Here is a 21,190-nt window from a genome sequence, read left to right on the forward strand (position 1 = left end):
TTCCTACAGATCGGGAAACAGAAGACAAAGCAACCTGCCCAAGGTCAGGCATGGAGTTAGCAGGTTAGCAGGATCAGACTCCAGGCCCTCAGGTCACTTTTCCAGTCCAAATTCCCAGTCCCTTTCCTCTGTGTTGTCACTGGCCTGACCACATTTTGGGTGAATCAGGTTCCCCCAAACTCCAAAAAGTGGTACAGGATCTTGCAGGTGCTCCCCTCAGCCAAGCTACCCACTGTGTAGCCATTTCTAATAGGTGTCAAAATCTTGGAGCTTCTTGGCTAACGAGAGCAGAAGAGCGAGACGGCCTGGGAAAACAAATGCCCCAGGACAGGCTGGACAGCTAGACAGCCACTAACCCGCTGACTGAGGGAGCTTACACGACCACAGCAGGGAGCGGAACTGCTTGTTTTCTTTAGGCTCACCTTTCCTGTTGTACTGGGATATGATTCTACACCCATCACCTTCTTAATGACTACAGGTTAGGGACTTTCTATCTGGGTTCAAATCGCAGCCTTGTCACTTGCTGGCTTGGTGACCTCGGGTAAGTTACTTAACACCAGTCCTCAGTTTCCTTTTGGAGATGCTGACTGTAACTGCCTCTCAAGGTTGTGGTGACAATCAGATGCAAGGTGTGACAGGCACCAGTGTGGGGCCTGACACATGGTGAGGGCTTAGCAGGTGTTAGACCTCCTCATCATCCACTTTTCCGCACCATAAAACAGTTTTGGGCATTTAGATGTCCAGAATTTGAGCCAGATATAGTTTTTTTTCCCCCTCTTTAACCCAAACACCAGAATGTAGGCATCCAATCATCAAGTTTCCCCTCACCACTGAGTCAGTCATGAAGAAAACAGAAGACAACAAACAACACGCTGGTGTTCACTGTGGATGTCAAGGCCGACAAGCACCAAATCAAACAGCCTGTGAAGAAGCTCTATGGCACTGACGTGGCTAAAGTCAACACTCTGATCAGGCCTGATGGAGAGAAGGCATATGTTTGACTGGTCCTGACTATGATGCTTTGGATGTTACCAACAAAATTGGGATCATCTAAACTGAGTCCAGCTGGCTAATTCTAAATATAAAAGCTTTCACTATTTAAAAAAAAAGAAAGAATGTAGGCATCCCAAAGAATCAGCCTCCTTTGTTTTGGACACTTTGGAAGGTTAAACATCTCTTCCAACAAAACTGCTGGGGGACAGTTTGGGGACTTCTCTTTGGGCCCCTCTGCCTTCAGAGCATGGGGCACACATTGTTCAATAAACTCACCAACAGAAAATATTTCTCCTTTGATTGCGAACTGGATTTTAGGAAACAACCCCAAGTCATTTGGAACCAAGTCTGAGGGCTAAAGTGACTGGAATAACACTTTTCTCCCAACTGTTTTTCTAGGGGGTCAAAAATAAGGCATGATGCGAAAGCAATGAAACAAATGTCCTCAAGTGGCTTCTAACTTGCTCTGAGGGCACTTGCCAAAGAAGTAGTCCAGCGCTGTCGTAACTGAAGTGGAATGAGGACACGGCCTCCCGAGGTGCCCACTTGAAAGGGCAGTGCTCATTCGGCTCATTGCAACATGTGGTTGAAAGAAAATCAATTCCAACATTTCACATCCCAACCCCACGGATGACACAGAGGACCAAACAACCCAAGGGACGCCTGGATAAATGAAGACGCCTATGCTGAACCGTCCCAGGTCGTCTCACCCACTCCCGCCTCTTCCGGGAAGGGGAACACTGAGTAATGCCTGACAATTTTTAGATGTGTTCCAGGAAATAGTTTATGCAATCCCTTCCAGGCAACCTAATTCCTTGAGACTTGATGGTGTCTGATTTACTTCTGCATTTTTAAAGTCCAGCAGACTCCGTGGCACACAGCAGGTGCTCAGTAAATGTCTGATGGATAGACTGCTTCAGTCATATATTCATTCAACAAATATTTACTCATCTCTTATCACCCACCAGGTGCTGGGGATACCATGGTGTGCGAGACAGCCCTTGTTTGCATGTGAAGAACAGATTAACGGTGGACAGGTGGGTAAAGACACAGGTGATCTTCAATTGAACAAATATTTATTGAATGCCAGGCAGTGTTCTAGACTTTAAGGAAACAGTGGTGAACAAAACAAAGGTTCTGTCCTGAAAGGGCTTACACTCTACGTGTCCCCTACATCGTACATCGGAACTCTAAATGTACTTCCCTGTGGGAAAATGGTTTCACATCGAGGTTAGGTTTCTTAGGACCATCCTAAGCCTCGGGACTGGTATGAATGGGGATCAGCCTTCTAGTTTAGCCTGGACCCCTAAATGCCATTCACAGTATTGTTTTCCCATAAAAGTGAGTTCAAAGGTCCAAACAACCAGCTTATGCACAAACTCGTGGGGGTCATCTGAAAAACGCAGCGTTCACAAAATGGGGTCTCACAAACATTCTTTGTTTGGCCTGAACAGTGTTAGCCTAACTTTTAAAATTCAGGACACTTCACATAAGAATCTGGATTTCTGGCTTCTTTTGAAAAGGCTGAGATCTGGCAACACTAGGCCCATATTCCCGCATGACAACAATTGGGCAGAGTTACATGTGCCCTCGGCTTGGCCAGAGTCCTCACTCCTCCCTCTTTTTCCTACACCCAATCTATTTTCTGTTCCTTGTCTGCCTCCTGTAGGCCCTTGTGTTGACATAAGACACAATCTATGCCCTAGTTCACTTTGCAGTTTATTGAGGGAACAATAATGTACAGAAATAAGAATATTTAAGTAGTACAAACCCCCAACCACAGGTGCAGAGGAGGGTGGGAAAACAGAGAGATTATTGTGCAGATGGGAACAGATGATTAAGGTTTCATGATGAACTGGAATTACAACTTTGTAACAACAGCAGCAGCTAGCATCCTCTGAGCTCTTACTAGGTGCCAGGATCTGGGTATCCATCATCTCACAATAACCATATGATGGAGGTATTACACCCATATTTTAGATGAGGAAACTGAGGCTCAGAGAGTGAAACTCATTTGCCCATGGGGTCATGCAGCTGGTAAGTGGGAGAGTTTGTCTCACTCTGAGCCACTGTGGTACTCGGCCACGGTAGATGGAGGGGGTTCCAGACAAGGAGAACAGCAAGGATAAGAGACAAACGTGGCACAAGCTTTGGATGATGGAGACACTGGTCTGAGTGGAGAAGGGGGCTCGTAAAGGAGCATCTAAAAGGAAAGAACCCTGGGGGAGGGGCATGGAGAATCCTTGAGTGCCACGTAAGAGAGTATGGCTTGGCGTAAGAGAATATGGCTTGGCATAAGAGTTTAGCGACCTCCAGAGTTGAAGAGTTACTATGAAAGTCTTATTTTCAGAAGGCAATGAAGTGTTACTCAGACAGGATTGAAAAAAGATATTCAGAGGCAGGAAGACCTGAGTGTTTCTGGGATGCTGTAGGAATAATAATAATGTAATCAAATACAATGGAATACTGCTCAGCCATAAAAAGGAATGAAATAATGTCATTTTCAGCAACATGGACAGACCTAGAGATGATCATACTAAGTGAAGTAAGTCAGAAAGAGACAAACCTATGATATCACTTATATGTGAAATGTAAAATATGATACAAATTAACTTATTTACAAAACAGAAACAGACGCACAGACAGAAAACTTATGGTTACCAAAGGGATAAGGGGGTGAGGAAGAGATAAATTAGGAGTTTGGGATTAGTAGACACCAACTACTATATATAAAGCAGATAAAGAAGACGGTCCTACTGTATAGCACAGGGAACTATATTCAATATCCCATAACAAATCATAATGAAAAAATATGAAAACTAATATATATATGTAACTGAATCACTTTGCTGTACACCAGAAACTAACACAACTGTGAATTAACTATACTTCAACTTTAAAATGTAATCAACAACAGTAACTATCATTAATTTAAAGTTTAATATGTTGTATTTGCCAGCAATGGACTGAGTATAAAAGAATATTAAAAAACAAAAACAAAACAAACCCCAACCAAGTCTCACAGGTTTCCTCTTAGACTATTGAGAGTTCCACTAAGCAATTTCCTTAGAAAGCTTAACTTCAACTCTTTAGGCTACTGCGTTGGACATTTTCCAGTCTAATGCATACACAGGAACAATTCGGGAAGTTGGAACTTTGTGCATAATCAGCTGTGTGCTTTTTGCTTATCTTTGCTAAAGATTTTCTAAAATTAATTTTGGCCAGAAAAATCCATGGACACACGCAACAAACATGCATTTCAAACCATTCAGAATTCATCTTATAAAAAGCATACGATCCTTTAAATTATAGGGAGCCAGTTAAGTTTTTAAAGCACAGGAATGCCATGATTGAATTTATTCTCTGGAAAGGTCACCTTGGCACCTCTATGGACAAGGAAGACTAGTGAAGCCTGGCGCATAGTGGCCGACTAGGTGGTACTTGTCGAATGAATGAATGAACGAATGAGATTCGTTTGGAGCCACTTTAAGAGTCGGAGCAGGAAGTGAAGGAGCATGGATTGAAGGAGTGGCAGAGAGAACACCTAGGATGTGGGTCTTGTGCTGTCAGGTGCAAGGAGAAGGAAGCCCTCAAGTTCATAGCTGGGCTGAATGGGTGAAAGCAGGCTCCATCCTCATGATTAAGAAATGCTGATGAGGTGAGTTATTGGGGGGCGGATAATGCTTTCAAATGTGATGCTAAAGGGCATAGGCTCCCAGGTAAAGCCCTGGCTCCCCCCCTCATTGGTTACTCTACTTAAGCCCCCTGTGCCTCAGTTTCCGCTTGTTGTTTGCGTGGCTTGTTTGCTCACTAAATCTGGTCAAGAAATCAGGATTAAATAGGAGATCAAGGTTAAAACATCCCATTAAATGAGCCCGCAGCTGCAACAAACTATCAATATTTGAATCATATGGGTGTAAGTCACAGTTCACACAGGCGGAGCTAATTAAGCAGTTACCTGCCAAAGGCCAGAGCCAACCAAATAATTACATTCTTATCCACGTATTGTTTCTCTTACCGGAGCTCCTTTGCCTCAAGGTATCTAGGTGGCTTTTGACTATGAAGCATTTTAATAAGCTCTATGAGTGAAGACATAATTGGTGTTAAGGGCAACTTCGATGCTTGATGAGTTCCTACAGGAATAGCACCATGACACCTTCCTCCAAACCTCCTTATAAGCTCCAGAGGGTCCACGCGTGCACCGAGGTTGCTAATTGGAATGCCAGTTTCTCTGACCAAGGCACGGCAGAAAGAAAGGCAGTTAATTATTTCCCTTCATATCTGATGAAATTTCCCCTTCTCCTCCTTACTTTTACAGGATATCATTAGTCTGACATGGTGAACAATACTCCATTATACCTGGATTTTTTTTTTTAATGATCACAAAAACATTCTCCACGTCTCCCATTTTCTGATCTTCTATTTAACAACTTGATCATGTTTGAATTGAGCCTATCCTATTATGGAGAGATAATGACCTTGGTCCACTAGCCAACATGAGTCATTATATGCAGTATACATTTTAAAAAGGCCTCCTCACAAGGTTTCGGCACGCAGCATCAGGGGCACGTGGTAGAAGCTTCGTATTAGCCCTTCACAATGCAGAGTAAATGTCTAGGCATGTAGCATAATTTCTCCCTCTGCTCTCATTTTAAACCTATATTTTCTTACATGTTCACATGGGCTTTCAGTCCAGTCTCCACTTCTAGAGTCCTTGTAGACATGTCTGGGACAGAAACTTTTTTTCTTCTATTTTACCCAAAGACAACAGGATTTTTTTTTTTACCTGCTAAACATCATATTTATTACTGAGGTTATTAGAGAGATCTAAGACTGTAAAATATGTGAGAAAAAAAAAAAACTGGCCAAACAATCAGAGCCAGACGATAGTCTAAACCCTTCAGTGGCTCCCCTCTGCCCTCTCATAGAAGTTCAAATTCCTTACCTTGGCACCCAAGGCCTCTTCTCTCTCTGACCCTGACTACTTCTCCTTCTCCAGGCTTCTCTGGCCTCACTCCCCTAATATACACTTCTCTCCAGCCAACTGGACTGTCTGCCATTCCCCAAACACATTCCACCCTAGTATACCTGTTCCCTGGCCTTTCCACCACGGGAGGGGACCTCCTTTGCTGGGCCTCACCCTTCAAGGCTCAGCTCAAACTTCTCTTCCACCAAACTGTGCTTAATTTCCCAGCTCCATCTGCTAATCACTCCTTAATCATTTCTTCCTTGACAAGCTCACTCATTCATTCACACGTAGAGTGCTAAGTTACGTCTGTAGAGGAGAACACCGTGATTGAGTAGACACATCCTCTGCTCCTAAAGCTCTCACCGCCTCCTGGGGATTTGCACAGCTCTTCCTATCTTTTGATGGCTCCAACAGCTTCACTGAGAGGCAGCGGTTTTACAGTCAAGGATCACTGAGTCTGAATCCCCCTCCACCACTTACAACCACTACGGTCTCAGGTGTGTTACACTTCAGCTCTCAGACTCTCGCTTCCTTCATGTGTAAAATGAGGGAAATAGTACTCAACACCCATCTCCTGAGGTTGCTGTGAGGGTTACACAAGAATCCAGGCACAGCCCTCAGCCCCGCAGCTGGCATGTGCACATCAGTCACTGCAGGGAAACGACTGGTATCATTCTATGTTAGTGTGGAATATCCAGGTAACGCTTCACATCTTAGACTGAAAGTCCTTTGAAGGCAAGGACCAAACCACATTCCTATTTATGTCAGCATAATTCCTAGCACAGGGTGGTGTGCCCTGAACTCAGTCAGTAACACTGTGAAGGAAGGAGGGGGAGGGAGGTGGGGGGCGGTGGTGGGTGGGTTGGAGGCAAGGAAGGAAAGCAGACTTTTGCACAGATCAAAAAAACTTAAAAAAAAACACAAAAACTTAACGCCTGGGTGGTTAACGGAAACGCCTGTTTATGTTAACAGATCTGATTTGTATTTTCACGTGCCTACCCGTGCAGAGACGTTCACATTTGCCATCACTGCTCCCACAGATGGGTAGCATTTATCCCCCTGACATGGAGGAAGAGACAGAGGGCGGGGAAGGCTAAGTGACTTGCCCCAAATCACTCCGCTGGGAAAAGCCTGACTTGGAGTTTGAACTCAGGGATAATGCCTTTAAAGCTCTCACTCTGTGCTAGGGACTGACATCCACATGCTCAGTGAGTCAGCATTTACCTGTTGAGCACCTACTGTGCGCCAGGCACCCTGCACTACAGCAGTAAATAGGAGGACGCGATCCTCACCAATGCCTTTAGGAAGCCGACAGTTTCTCAGAAGGAAGATGGGAACCAAGGAGAGAACCCTACCAGATGATAGGTACGGAATGGCGGCATCTGACTCACGTGGGCTCTGGTTAGGCCTGAGTCAGATTCTACAAAAGGCCAAAACAAATAAACAAAAACCACCCAATCTACTTTATTAAACAGCAACAATTCATTCCATGGTTTGCTGCTGGGTAGACAAACATGAGTTCACGTGGGTCCCTGGTGTTTCTCCCAGGACCTCGGCTGGCCCCGCCTTCCCTTGGTTGAGGGTCTTCTTAGGAGTCAGGCAGTTCCCCTACTTAGGTGGAGTAAGACTGGGACCCTCTGCTATGTTGAGCTGCCTGCCTTGTTTTCCTCCTCTTCACATAGGGGCAATAAGCCTGCCTCCTGCACAAGGTTCTCGTGAGATCCAGTGAGCACAGCCAGTGACATCGGCTGGGGCAAGCCTGGCACATACGGGTGTTGGCTCAACCCGTAAGTTTGGTCAGTGCTCAGCCATGGACTGAATCAGGGATTTATTTCTACCATTGTAATGACGCAGCTGGACCAGAATCTGGAGTAATCTAATTCAAATCTCGTGTTTTGCCTACAAGCTACCAAACTGTGTTCCAGAAAGGCCTGGGATTAGCCAGGTTCTGGCATCCCTCTGGTCATTTTTTGATGAATCAAGTCTTTTTCTTTCTTTCTTTCCTTCCCTCCCTCCTTCCCTCCCTTCCTTACTCTTTCGACAAAAACTAGGCAGTATAGTAGCAGAGTGTCACAAGTTTCCTGCTGCTGCTAACCCATCTGTCGGGGCCTAGGCTGGGGGTTGGCAGCCAGAGCGCCTGCGGTCCCGAATGGTAGCAGAGGGGATTTTGGCACCAGCCTCTACCATAAACGACCCCCTCTAATCTTCCCTTTCCATCTCCTCCCCGTCTCTGCTCATCTCCACTTCACTGTTGCAAACAGAGCTGCAAAGAACATCTTTATGTGCGTCCCTGGCACACCTGGGGGAGTGCTTCTCCCTGCCAGTATCCAGGAATGGAGGCATACGCTAAAACGGGAGGCAAAACTGCTCCAATTAATGGCATGCAAAATTGCCCATGCAAATGGCTTTACCATTTCATACCATCACTCACAGCACAAAATATTTTCTAAAAATAAGAACCTAGTCTACAACATAGCACCTCATTCTCTGAGATATTTACACCCTTCACGTTGTCCTACTTAAGCTACCTTTCTCCATCTCTAGCTGAGGTCTTCTAGCAGGACACAGTCACACCTATCGGCATTACGTATCACTTCTGGTTACATTCAGAGCTAAAGTGTTCAACCTCCCTTTCTGGAATGAGGCGGACTAACTCATACGATGAAAGCAAGTAAGGTAATGTCACCATTGAATAAAGAATTAAATCAGAAATGGGTATACAACGTCAGGAATTGGTGACATCCAATGAGTCTGGTCTAGCCGCTGTGGCCTGGTCTAAAACGTCAACATACTTCTTTGGAACAGTACCCAGCCCCATTTTCTACCCCCAGCCTCCGAGAACATTTTAAAAAGAGAAACACCAAATTTCTTTTGTTTCTTATTGATTTGAAATACGGAAAGCCTAGTAATCACCCAAGCCTCATTTTTATTTTTTCAAAAGAAAGGAAAATGTCTCCCACAAAAATGACAATTTGGTCCTCAATCCTCTTCCTTTGGGGAAGGGCCTCCCTCTCCCCATGAACTGCAGACAGGGAAGTGTCTTCACGCTGATGGCACCCAGGGGCTCAGGGTGACACCGGCAGCAAGGGAGGTGTGTGAGAGGGCGGGGCAGTGGGGGAGGACATGTGCTGGCGGCAAGTAGGCCAGGACGGTGGAACAGGCTGCTTTCCCTGCCCAAATCCTCTTTGTGAATAGGGGTTATTGTGTGGCCAGGATTCCAGCAGGGCTCACCATCCCCAGCGGGTTGGGCTTTACTAACCTCATGACCGAGGATGCTGGAAAGTGTTTGGCGGAAGGCATTTGACAATATTTGCCTGTTTTCTGCTGGGAGCTGCCTCCAGATCACGTGGCCCTGCTTATTTTCGGCTGCTTGGCTGTTGCATTATTTGTTCTTAGAGTGGGGATGGTCTCTGGGGCGATAGGGCGGGGGCTCGCGGCAAGCTGGGGGAAGGCAGAGAGGCAAGTCGCTCCTAACCCAATTCCAGGAACAAGCCAGACATCCCGGGAGAGCTGGGCACTAGCAGGCCGGTGGCTACCGCCTTGGCGGTGAGGCCAAGGTCCTTTCCTGGGGCTGCCTGCTACCGCTGGAGAGAGGGTACAACGTGAAGGATATAGATGCCTCAGGGGATGAGATACTGTGTTATGGACCTAGGTTCCTATTTTTTTTTTTTTTTTTTTGTGGTTAATTTCTTTTTTTTTTTAATTTTATTTATTTATTTATTATTTTTTTGGGGGTACACCAAGTTCAATCATCTGTTTTTATACACATATCCCCGTATTCCCTCCCTTTCTTGACTCCCCCCCCACCCTCCCTCGAGTCCCCCCCACCCTCCTCGTCCCAGTCCTCTAAGGCATCTTCCATCCTCGAGTTGAACTCCCTTTGTTATACAACAACTTCCCAATGGCTATCTACTTTACAGTTGGTAGTATATATATGTCTATGCTACTCTCTCACTTCGTCTCAGCTTCCCCTTCACCCCCCGCCCCCTCCCAAACCTTGAGTTCTCCAGTCCATTCTCTGCACCTGCGTCCTTGTTCTTGTCACTGAGTTCATCAGTACCATTTTTAGATTCCGTATATGTGAGTTAGCATACAATATTTGTCTTTCTCTTTCTGACTACTTCACTCTGTATGACAGACTGTAGGTCTATCCACCTCATTACATATAGCTCCATGTCATCCCTTTTTATAGCTGAGTAACATTCCATTGTGTATATATGCCACATCTTCTTTATCCATTCATTTGTTGATGGGCATTTAGGTTGCTTTCGTGTCCTGGCTATTGTAAATAGTGCTGCAATAAACATTATGGTACATGTTTCTTTTGGGATTATGGTTTTCTTTGGGTATATGCCCAGGAGTGGGATTACTGGATCATATGGTAGTTCTATTTTTAGTGTTTTAAGGAACCTCCAAATTGTTTTCCATAGTGGCTGTACCAACTTACAATCCCACCAACAGTGCAGGAGACTTCCCTTTTCTCCACACCCTCTCCAACATTTGTTGTTTCCCAATTTTGTGATGATGGCCATTCTGATCGGTGTGAGGTGATACCTCATTGTGGCTTTGACCCTATTTTTTTTAAAAAAGCATTTTGTATACTTTGGCTGAATATAAAATGGTAAGGCCATTAGAATGGGCAATTTTGCAATCCTGTTAACATTTTCTTGCACCCAGCACTTACACTGCCTGATACCCATACAGAAGAAACACTTCACCAGGTGTGTAAGGGGACATATGAAGATGTTCTTTGGGGCTTTACGGGTAAAGGCAGCGATGAGATGTGGACACAACCTAAAGGTCCACCAAGAGGGAAATGGTGAGCTGAATTCCGCCACTGTCTTACATGAAATTCTGCGCAGTGGTTAAAATGAGGTGGTTCTTTGTGGACGAATCTGCGTATAGCTCCAGGATATTCAAGTAAGGAAGAAAGCAAGCTGTGGAGCAAGACACTGTGACAGGTTGTGGAACAATATTTTTAGTGTTATATGTTTGTATTCCTTTTTATAACAGAGAAAATACTATACAAAAACCACAATTCAGAAACTTCTTTCAGTACATATAGATATAAATGCATGAAGAATAGACTTTAACCTTATCTGTAATGTTTTCATTTTAAAATAAGGAAATGTATTTTGTGTAAATAAAATGTAAATGTAAATGTGTATTTGTTGAATTTATTTGCATCTTGCCTTTTTCTAAAAAGCTAACAAAATAAACACAAAAAGAAGAAAATTTGACAAAGGAAAGAGGTTGAAAACTATATAATCATCAAATTTAGCTCTGAACTCCCTGGCAGCGGGAGCAAAAAAGGGGAACATATAGTATAACTTATATCACTTTCCCTTGTAAAATGGGGGGTGCATCCAGTTCCTTCTGAGAAACTGAAACTCTAGTCTAAAAAAATTTACTCATGTGGAACTTGATATAGGAGGTCACACGTCCTCCACCATGGTTTTAAGCATGACTCTGTCCCTAAGTTTAGAGACATGTCCTACTTTTCCTTCCCTGCTGTTTACAGACTCCCCTGCCTCCTTCTCCCACCTCATCTGTATCGCTGTCTTCCTTGCTGGCTATGCTCCAACCACATGGGCCACCTTCTGCAGTTCCTTGAACAAGCTCAGCCTGCGCCCATCTGGAGAGCGTGGCGGGTGCTGTGGTGTGTGCCCAGGTTACTTTTCAGGACTGAAGTGTCCTTTCCCACCACTGGGAGGTTGATTACTGGGGCTGAATCCTCCCTGGGGAGTTGTCTGCAGCAGAATGAGAAGTTCTGCCCAAAGTTATGCCCCCTCCCTGGGGGCAAACTACCTACAGTGATGAGCAAGATGGGGGAATAAAAGCCTGAATCCATTGCCTCAATCCGTCTCTGAAGGGCCATCCTGGCTTCAGAACTCCCTGTGGGATTGCTGAAGCCTCTGCTGTAGCCTCCTCACAGCCCAACACCCCCTCTGCCCATCACCTCGTACCCTCATGGTGTTAATACTGGGTGCCCTACCCAACAAACCACCTGTGTGCATGACTCTGCTCAGAGTCTGCCTCTAGGAGAACTTGACCTGGGATGTTCCCTCTGCCTAGAATGTTTCCCTGATTTTAACACTGTCACGATGTCTGAGGACTTCTTGTCATACAAATGTCCACTTACATGTTACCTCCAGAGGGAAGCTTTCCCTCACCATTCAACCTAAAATAGCCTCTGAGATACGATCAACATCAGCCAATTCTAATTCTCCACACAGCACTTGTCCCTATCTAAGACATTCCTTGTTTATTTATTTATCACTAATATAATAATTTTTAAAATTATTACCCAACTTTTTCTCTCATCAGCCCCTATTCTTGGTCTATCTTATCCACCACTGCATTCCCAGGGCCTAGATTAGGGCCTAGCAAACAGTATGTGCTCAGTAAACACTTCTTAAATTAGTTAATGACTAAAATTCTATCTTACAAACATAATATAAAGGGAATTGGAGGACAATTTGATATTTGAACTTGTTGCCTTTTGATAATAACAATACTAAAATTTATACATTTTCAAATCTGACCTGACTCTGAAAACAGATTTTTTTCATCAAAGCAAATCCACTGCCTAACTTTGTGAAATGGGGGATGAAATTTCTTCTGAAATGATCTATATGACCTTTTATTTAGAAAAATCGACATTTTGTATAGAATTAGGTACAGTAGAAGGAGAACTGACTATGCATATGTCAGGAAGGAGAGAAGCCCTATTCCAGGATGTCCTTGTGGGACTCAGGAGGAAGAGGTCTGCTGAGCGATGCACGGCTGCTGAGATTTACCCAACACCACTCTACACCAGACACTGTTCAAGCACTCTGTATATATTAGCTCATTTCCTTTTCGTGACTACCCTATGAGATAAATACTACTGCCATCCCTATTTTACAGGTAGACTGAGGCACAGAGAGGTGAAGGAACTTGCCCAAGATTACATAGCTGGAAAAGCAGAGCTGGCAGTTAATTCCTGGCAGTCTGATTTAAGAGGTTACATTATCTATAGCCTTGCTGTTGCCAGGGAAATGTCAGAGAATCACAGAAAAACAGACATGAACAAGGTGATTTTTTTCTAGTCCCTTTCACATTTTTTATTCTGAAATGTACAACACGTTCAGATTACTAAAGCAAGAGTGTCTGTTGATTCCTAGCATTTCTAGAAACTCTCACTCCCAAAGTTTTTTATGTTGATGCCTCATTCAGTATGATGGCATCATGGGAATCTGTGTGACCATAATTTGGGGGGAAGGGTGTAGGGAGAGATTTGACCAGAGAAGTAGAGCAGAATTTTAAATAAAGCAAAAAAGCAGCAAATGCAATGAGAAAAATAATGTAGGGACAAATTGATGGAAACAAGCCAAAAAGCTGGAGATGGAGCTCTTAAAAACAACCTTTGCTATCCTTGTAGCAAAACAAGTTGACTATTGAGACTCTTGTTAGAGAAGATTGAGTTACATTCCTGAATGCTTTCTCTCAGTGTTGTTTTCCTCTCACCTGTGGCTGGATTAGTCAAGAGAATCTAATGTGATTTGCTAATTAAAGCCCATCTGCTTCCTTTTCTGATCTGGTCTCTTCTACATCCTTCCTTTTCTGATCTGGTCTCTCTTCCATATCCTTCCTGATTTTTCTCTTCCTTTCTTCCAGAGCATAGGCTTTGCAATTAAAGTGACCCAGCCAGGTTCCTGCCTCTGCCACTTCATGACTGTGTGTATATTTAGGCAAACAATTTAACTGTCTAAGCTTTATTTTTCTTATCTGTAAAATGGGCATAACATTACCAACTTCACAGAACTGTGAGACTGAAATGAGGCATGTGTACAAAGTGCCTGGCATGTAGGCTGGCACACAGTAGATTCATTCCTTTCCTCTCCCCACTTCTCTCTTCTTCCCCTTTATTCCTTAGTTCCTTCAGCTTTGCTGGGCTGAACTAGAGTAGTAATAGCCCTTAACTGACAAGATCCTCTGAGGGGTGAGTCTCAGGTATAGACAGCCTTGGTGTTCAAAGCTACAACATAATTTCTAAGTAAAGCTCTTAGAGGAGAATTTACCTATAAATATTGAATATGAGTGCAAACACTTAAACAACATTATTAACTATAACATCAAGTCCAAGAATTCCAAATATTAAAGGGTGAGCCACTCAAGTAGATAATTTGTATTAGTTATTAATGTTAAAATAATTGTGGTATAGTTGCAATTAATTTTTAATTTATTAAGGATTCATTGGTGGGGCGAACAGACCTGTTTCTATAATTGGCTGAAGCATTATTTATTAAAATAATAGACCCTATTAAAATCAATTAATAACATCCATGGGGAATCCAGTCCTTGCCAGTGTTTTGATGATGGAAAAAAAAAAATCTACTCCCAAATAAAAGAAATATGAAAATTCAAATCTCCAGCATGTATCCAAGTTGAGTATTTTATGCATACCTACAAATTAAATTGATTGCATATGGGCTACTGTCAAGTTATTATGACAATGTCAAAATATCCAAGAAATACACTGTCCTATAGGTAGGAAGACACAGTTATATGAGCTTCCTATCAAGCAAGAACTTGCTCAGGATGGAACTTACCATTGTAGGGTAGCAGGAGTGGAGTGGGGCTTGGATGCTCTATTATTTTCTTTTTCCTCATCTGTTAAATGAAAGAAAAAGGAGCAAACTTCAGTAGGAAAATATACAAGGCCTTTTAGCTCTCCCAACTTTCAAAAGACTATGTTGCCCTCAAACGCTGATGCTGTGAATGCAATATTTTGGCTTTTCCAACGTGTTAGACTTATCACATTTATCGACATGTTAAATTTATCATTTATTCTTTTTTCATAAGAAGAAAGAGAAACTGACTTTTACAGAAAACCCTTGTATCAATTTGCATTTTTATTTGACATAATATGTTACAGTTTAAAGAGCTCTCTCTCCATCACTGAACAATATGACTGCATTCCTCCAACTTGCTATGTTCCCAACTAAAGCTGGACATTTGACAGGATGATTTTGACCCTAAGAACACACTGACCTCACACACTATTTATTCCTTGTAACTCCAATGGATAGACAGTTAGTGTAGGAAGGGAGAGTCTAAGTGTTCAGAAGACTCAAGTTAGCAATACAACAGAACAAGGGTTGGCAAACTTTTTCTGTAAAGGGCCAGTTAGTAAATATTTTAGGATTTGGGGGCCAAGAAGCAAAATTAAAAAATATTATGTAATATTTATATAACAGGAGAGAAAACAAATTCCATTTCCATATTGACAAAATTCAAAATATAATAATACTAATTGAGTATAATTTTTGCAATACAGGTCTATTAATAAAAAAGGAAATTAATTTAGGGGGAGAAGGTAACATTTTTCTTACTTGGGGTTCCAAGCTCACATTCCCTTTCATCCAACAGATTACAAATACTCATCTGTAAAACCACTCTTAGTTTACAGCCCTATGAAAACAGGGGTCAGGCCAGGCTTGGTCTGTGGGGTTGTAGTTTGCTGACCTCTGCAACACTGCAATCTGAACAACAGATTAAGTATGATCTTTGCATACTTAAGAAGAGCTGCTCACAATTTTATCACGAATTAACTGGGAAATAGATTTAATTAGTTGTATCCAATTCCTAATGAAGATTATTGATAGAAATAATAAACATAAAGTAAAATTTATAGGGAATTCCCTGGAGGTCCAGTGGTTAGTACTCCGTGCTTCCACTGCAGGGGATGTAGGTTTGATCCCTGGTAGGGGAACTAAGATCCCGCATGCCGTGTGGCGTGGCAAAAAAAAAAGATAAATAAAATAAAATTTCTTGATCCACTAAATTCGACCCAAGAAAACTGGTACAAATAATACTTTTAAAAGAAAATAATGTCAAAACCTACAAATATAATTAACAAAATTTAATAAGAATATGTAAAACACTGACAGAGATGGAACCCGACAGAAAATAATAATCTTTTAGGTTTGGAATGTCCTTACAAAGGAACCGCAAAGAGTCCTCAGGCAGTAAGGAACCATGAATTCTGAGCAGATATGGACAGAACACCTATAGAGTCTGCAACACTCTGGAGCTGGATTTGAGAGGCAGAAGACTCTAGTGGAGAAGAAAGATGGCAGCGAAGTACAAGGACGTGGAATGCATCCCTCTCCACAGATGCATCAGGAATACATCAAAAGACGCAATAATTCCCACAGAGAACCAGCTGAACACCAACAGACAACCTCGGACACCAGAAAGGACTGCAAAGAATCCAACATAACTGGTATTTGTTTGACTCAACACTCTGCCATTAGTCTGGGGCTTGGACAGTCTTCTTTAAACCCCTTTATTGCCAGCACAAGCAACCTCTGAAGCCTGGACTACTTCATCAGAAGTCAAGTAGGAGGCTCTGGGGAGGAAGCACTGAATCCAAGATGCTAGAGTACTAGGGAGTCCTCAGTCACAGGGAAGATTAACTGAGGAGAACTCTCACAGAGCCCTGTATCAGAGTTTAAGACTCGGCTTCGTCTGACTATCTGCAAGTGCCAGTGCTGGACACCTCACACCAAACTACAAACAAGACAGGAACACAAACCCACCCATCAGCACACAGACTACCTAAAGCCATATTAACCTCACAGATACCCTAAAACACACCACCTGACACAGCCCTGCTCATCAGAGAGAAAAGACACAGAGCCACACACCAGAAAGCAGACACCAGACCCCCCCACCTGGAAGCCTACTCAAGACACTGGACAAACACCACCACAGGCGGCAGAGGGAAGAAACAAGAGGAATTACTACTAGGCAGCATAGGGAAAGGAGACAGCAAATCCTATAAATTAGACAAAATGAGAAAACAAAGAAACACCATGCAGGCAAAGGAGCAGGGAAAAAACCCACAAGACCAAATAAATGAAGAGGAAATAGGAAAATTGCCTGAAAAAGAATTCAGAGTAATGATAGTAAAGATGATCCAAAATCTCAATAACAAAATACAGAAAATACAAGAAACAGTTAATAAGGACTCGGAAGAACTAAAGAGCAAACAAAGAGAAACGGACAACAAAATAACCGAAATTAAAAATTTTAAAAAAATGGTATAAACAGCAGAATAACGGAGGCAGAAGAACAAGTAAGTGAGCTGGAAGACAGAATGGGGGAAATAACTGCCACAGAGCAGGAAAGAGAAAAAAGAATAAAAAGAATGGAAGACAGTCTCAGAGACCTTGGTGACAACATTAGGCGCACCAACATTCGAATAATAGGCATCCCAGAAGAAGAAGAAAAAAAGAAAGGGTCTGAGAAAATATTTGAAGAGGTTATAGTGGAAAACTTCCCCAACATGGGAAAGGAAATAATTAACTAAGTCCAAGAAGCACAGAGAGTCCCATACAGAATAAACCCAAGGAGAAATACACCAAGACACATATTAATCAAACTAACAACAATTAAACACAAAGAAAAAATCTTAAAAGCAGCAAGAGAAAAGCAACAAATAATACAGAAGGGAAAACCCATAAGGATAACAGCTGATCTTTCTGCAGAAACTCTGCAAGCCAGAAGGGAATGGCAGGATATACAGAAAGTCCTGAAAGAGAAAAACCAACACCCAAGAATACTCTACCCAACAAGAATCTCATTCAGATTCAATGGAGAAATCAAAAGCTTTACAGACAAGCAAAAGTTAAGAGAATTCAGCACCACCAAACCAGCCTTACAACAATTGCTAAAGGAACTTTTCTAAGTAGGAAGCACAAGAGAAGGAAAAGACCTACAAAAACAAACCCAAAACAATTAAGAAAATGGTAATAGGAACACACATGTCAATAATCACCTTAACTGTAAATGGATTAAATACTCCAACCAAAAGACACAGACTGGCTGAATGGATACAAAAACAAGACCCTTCCATATGCTGCCTACAAGAAACCCACTTCAGACCAAGGGACACATATAGACTGAAAGTAAAGGGATGGAAAAAGATATTCCATGCAAATGGAAGTCAAAAGAAAGCTGCAGTAGCAATACTCATATCAGACAAATTAGACTTTAAAGTAAAGACTATTACAAGAGAAAAGGAAGGACACTACATAATGATCAAGGGATCCATCCAAGAAGAACATATAACAATTGTAAATATCTATGCACCCAACATAGGAGCACCTCAATACATAAGGCAAATGCTAACAGCCATCAAAGGGGACATCGACAGTAACACAATAATAGTAGGAGACTTTAACACCCCACTTACATCAATGGACAGACCATCCAAACAGAAAATAAATAAGGACACACAAGCTTTAAATGACATATTAGACCATTTCAACTTAATTGATATTTACAGGACATTCCACCCAAAAACTACAGAATACATTTTCTTCTCAAGTGCACACGGAACATTTTCCAGGATAGATCACATCTTGGGTCACAAATCAAGCCTTGGTAAATTCAAGAAAATTGAAATCATATCAAGCATCTTCTCAGACCACAACGCCATGAGACTAGATATCAATTACAGGAAAAAAACTGTAAAAAATACAGACACATGGAGACTAAACAATACACTATTAAACAACCAAGAAATCACTGAAGAAATCAAAGAGGAAATCAAAAAATACCTAGAAACAAATGACAATGAAACCTATGGGACACAGCAAAAGCAGTTCTAAGAGGAAAGTTTATAGCAATACAGTCCTACCTCAACAAACAAGAAAAATATCAAATAAGCAACCTAATGTTACACCTAAAACAATTAGAGAAAGAAGAACAAAAAAAACCCCAAAGTGAGCAGAAGGAAAGAAATCATAAAGATCAGATCAGAAATAAATGAAAACGAAATGAAGAAAACAATAGCAAAGATCGATGAAACTAAAAGCTGGCTCTTTGAGAAGATAAACAAAATTAATAAACCATTAGCCAAACTTATCAGGAAAAAAGGGAGAAGATGCAAATCAACAGAATTAGAAATGAAAAAGGAGAAGTAACAATTGACACCACAGAAATACAACAGATCATGAGAGACTACTACAAGCAACTATATGCCAATAAATTGGATAACCTGGAAGAAATGGACAAATTCTTAGAAAAGTACAATCTTCCAAGACTGAACCAGGAAGCAATAGAAAGAAATAGAAAATATGAACAGACCAATCACAAGTATGGAAATTGAGGCTGTGATTAAAAATCTCCCAACAAACAAAAGCTCAGGGCCAGATGGGTGAATTCTATCAAACATTTAGAGAAGAGCTAACACCTATCCTTCTCAAACTCTTCCAAAATATAGCAGAAGGAGGAACACTCCCAAACTCATTCTACGAGGCCACCATCACCCTGATACCAAAACCAGGCAAAGATGTCACACACAAAAAAATTACAGGCCAATATCACTGATGAATATAGATGCAAAAATCCTCAAAATACTAGCTAACAGAATCCAACAACACATTAAAAAGATCATACATCATGATCAAGTGGGGTTTATCCCTGGGATGCAAGGATTCCTCAATATACGCAAATCAGTCAACATGATACATCATATCAACAAATTGAAGGATAAAAACCATATGATCATCTCAACAGATGCAGAAAAAGCTTTTGACAAAATTCAACATCCATTTATGATAAAAACTCTCCAGAAAATGGGCACAGAAGGAAATTACCTCAACATAATAAAAGCCATATATGAGAAACCAAAAGCCAACATCATTCTAAATGGTGAAAAACTGAAAGAATTCCCTCTAAGAACAGGAACAAGACAAAGGTGCCCACTCTCACCATTAGTATTCAACATAGTTTTGGAAGTTTTAGCCACAGCAATCAGAGAAGAAAATGAAATAAAAGGAATCCAAATTGGAAAAGAAGAAGTAAAATTGTCCCTCTTTGCAGATGACATGATATTACACTTAGAAAACCCTAAAGACTCTGCCAGAAAACTGCCAGCACTAATCGATGAATTTAGTAAAGTAGCAGGATACAACATTAATGCACAGAAATCTCTTGCATTCCTATACACTAACAACAGAAGAGCAGAAAGAGAAATTAAGGAAACTTTCCCATTTACCATTGCAACAAAAAGAATAAAATACTTAGGGATAAACCTGCCTAAGGAGGCAAAAGACCGGTATGAAGAAAACTATAAGACAGTGATGAAAGAAATCAAAGACGTTACAAACAGATGGAGGGACATACCATGTTCTTGGATTGGAAGAATCAACATTGTGAAAATGACTGTACTACCCAAAGCAATTTACAGATTCAGTGCAATCCCCATCAAATTACCAACAGCATTTTTCACAAAACTAGAACAAGAACTCTTACGATTTGTATGGAAATGCAAAAGACCCCGAATAGCCAAAGCAATCTTGAGAAGGAAAGATGGAGTTGGTGGAATTAGGCTTCCTGACTTCAAACTATACTACAAGGCCACAGTGATCAAGACAGTATGGTACTGGCACAAAAATAGAAAGGAAGATCAGTGGAACAGAATAGAGAACTCAAAGGTAAACCCAAGTATATACGGGCAGCTTATCTTTGACAAAGGAGGCAAGAATATACAATGGAAAAAAGACAGCCTCTTCAATAAGTGGTGCTGGGAAAATTGGACAGCAACATGTAAAAGAATGAAATTAGAACACTTCCTAACACCATACACAAAAATCAACTCAAAATGGGTTAAAGACCTAAATGTAAGGCCAGACACTATAAAACTCCTAGAGGAAAACATAGGCAGAACACTCTATGACATACATCAAAGCAAGATCCTTTTTGACCTACCTCCTAGAATAATGGAAATAAAATCAAGAATAAACAAATGGGACCTAATGAAACTTAAAAGCTCTTGCACAGCGAAAGAAAGCATAAACAAGACAAGAGGACAACCCTTGGAATGTGAGAAAATACCTGCCAACAAAGCAAAGGACAAAGGATTAATCTCCAAAATATACAAGCAGCTCATGCAGCTTAATATCAAAAAAGCAAATAACCCAATCCACAAATGGGCGGAAGACCTAAATAGACATTTCTCCAAAGAAGACATATAGAAGGCCAACAAACACATGAAAAGATGCTCAACATCACTAATCATTAGAAAAATGCAAGTCAAAGCCTCAGTGAGGTATCACCTCACACCAGTCAGAATGGCCATCATCAAAAAATCTAGAAAAAATAAATGTTGGAGAGGGTGTGGAGAAAAGGAAACCCTCCTGCACTGTTGGTGGGAATGTAAGTTGGTACAGC

At 41.7% G+C, this 21,190-nt stretch overlaps 1 protein-coding gene across 2 annotated transcripts in view; it reads right to left on the reverse strand.

Moving 5' to 3' along the window:
• RFX4 (regulatory factor X4) overlaps positions 1-21,190 on the reverse strand; it is a 159,446-nt gene that overhangs the window by 86,434 nt on the left and 51,822 nt on the right. For both annotated transcript variants that reach the window (XM_057740545.1, XM_057740544.1), the window contains exon 3: positions 14,557-14,617. In XM_057740545.1, the coding sequence (XP_057596528.1) occupies positions 14,557-14,617 (61 nt within the window). The remainder of the gene's footprint in view (positions 1-14,556; positions 14,618-21,190) is intronic.

Source organism: Hippopotamus amphibius, chromosome 7 (assembly GCF_030028045.1).
Source record: "Hippopotamus amphibius kiboko isolate mHipAmp2 chromosome 7, mHipAmp2.hap2, whole genome shotgun sequence".
In the NCBI taxonomy this organism is placed as follows: Eukaryota; Metazoa; Chordata; class Mammalia; order Artiodactyla; family Hippopotamidae; genus Hippopotamus; species Hippopotamus amphibius.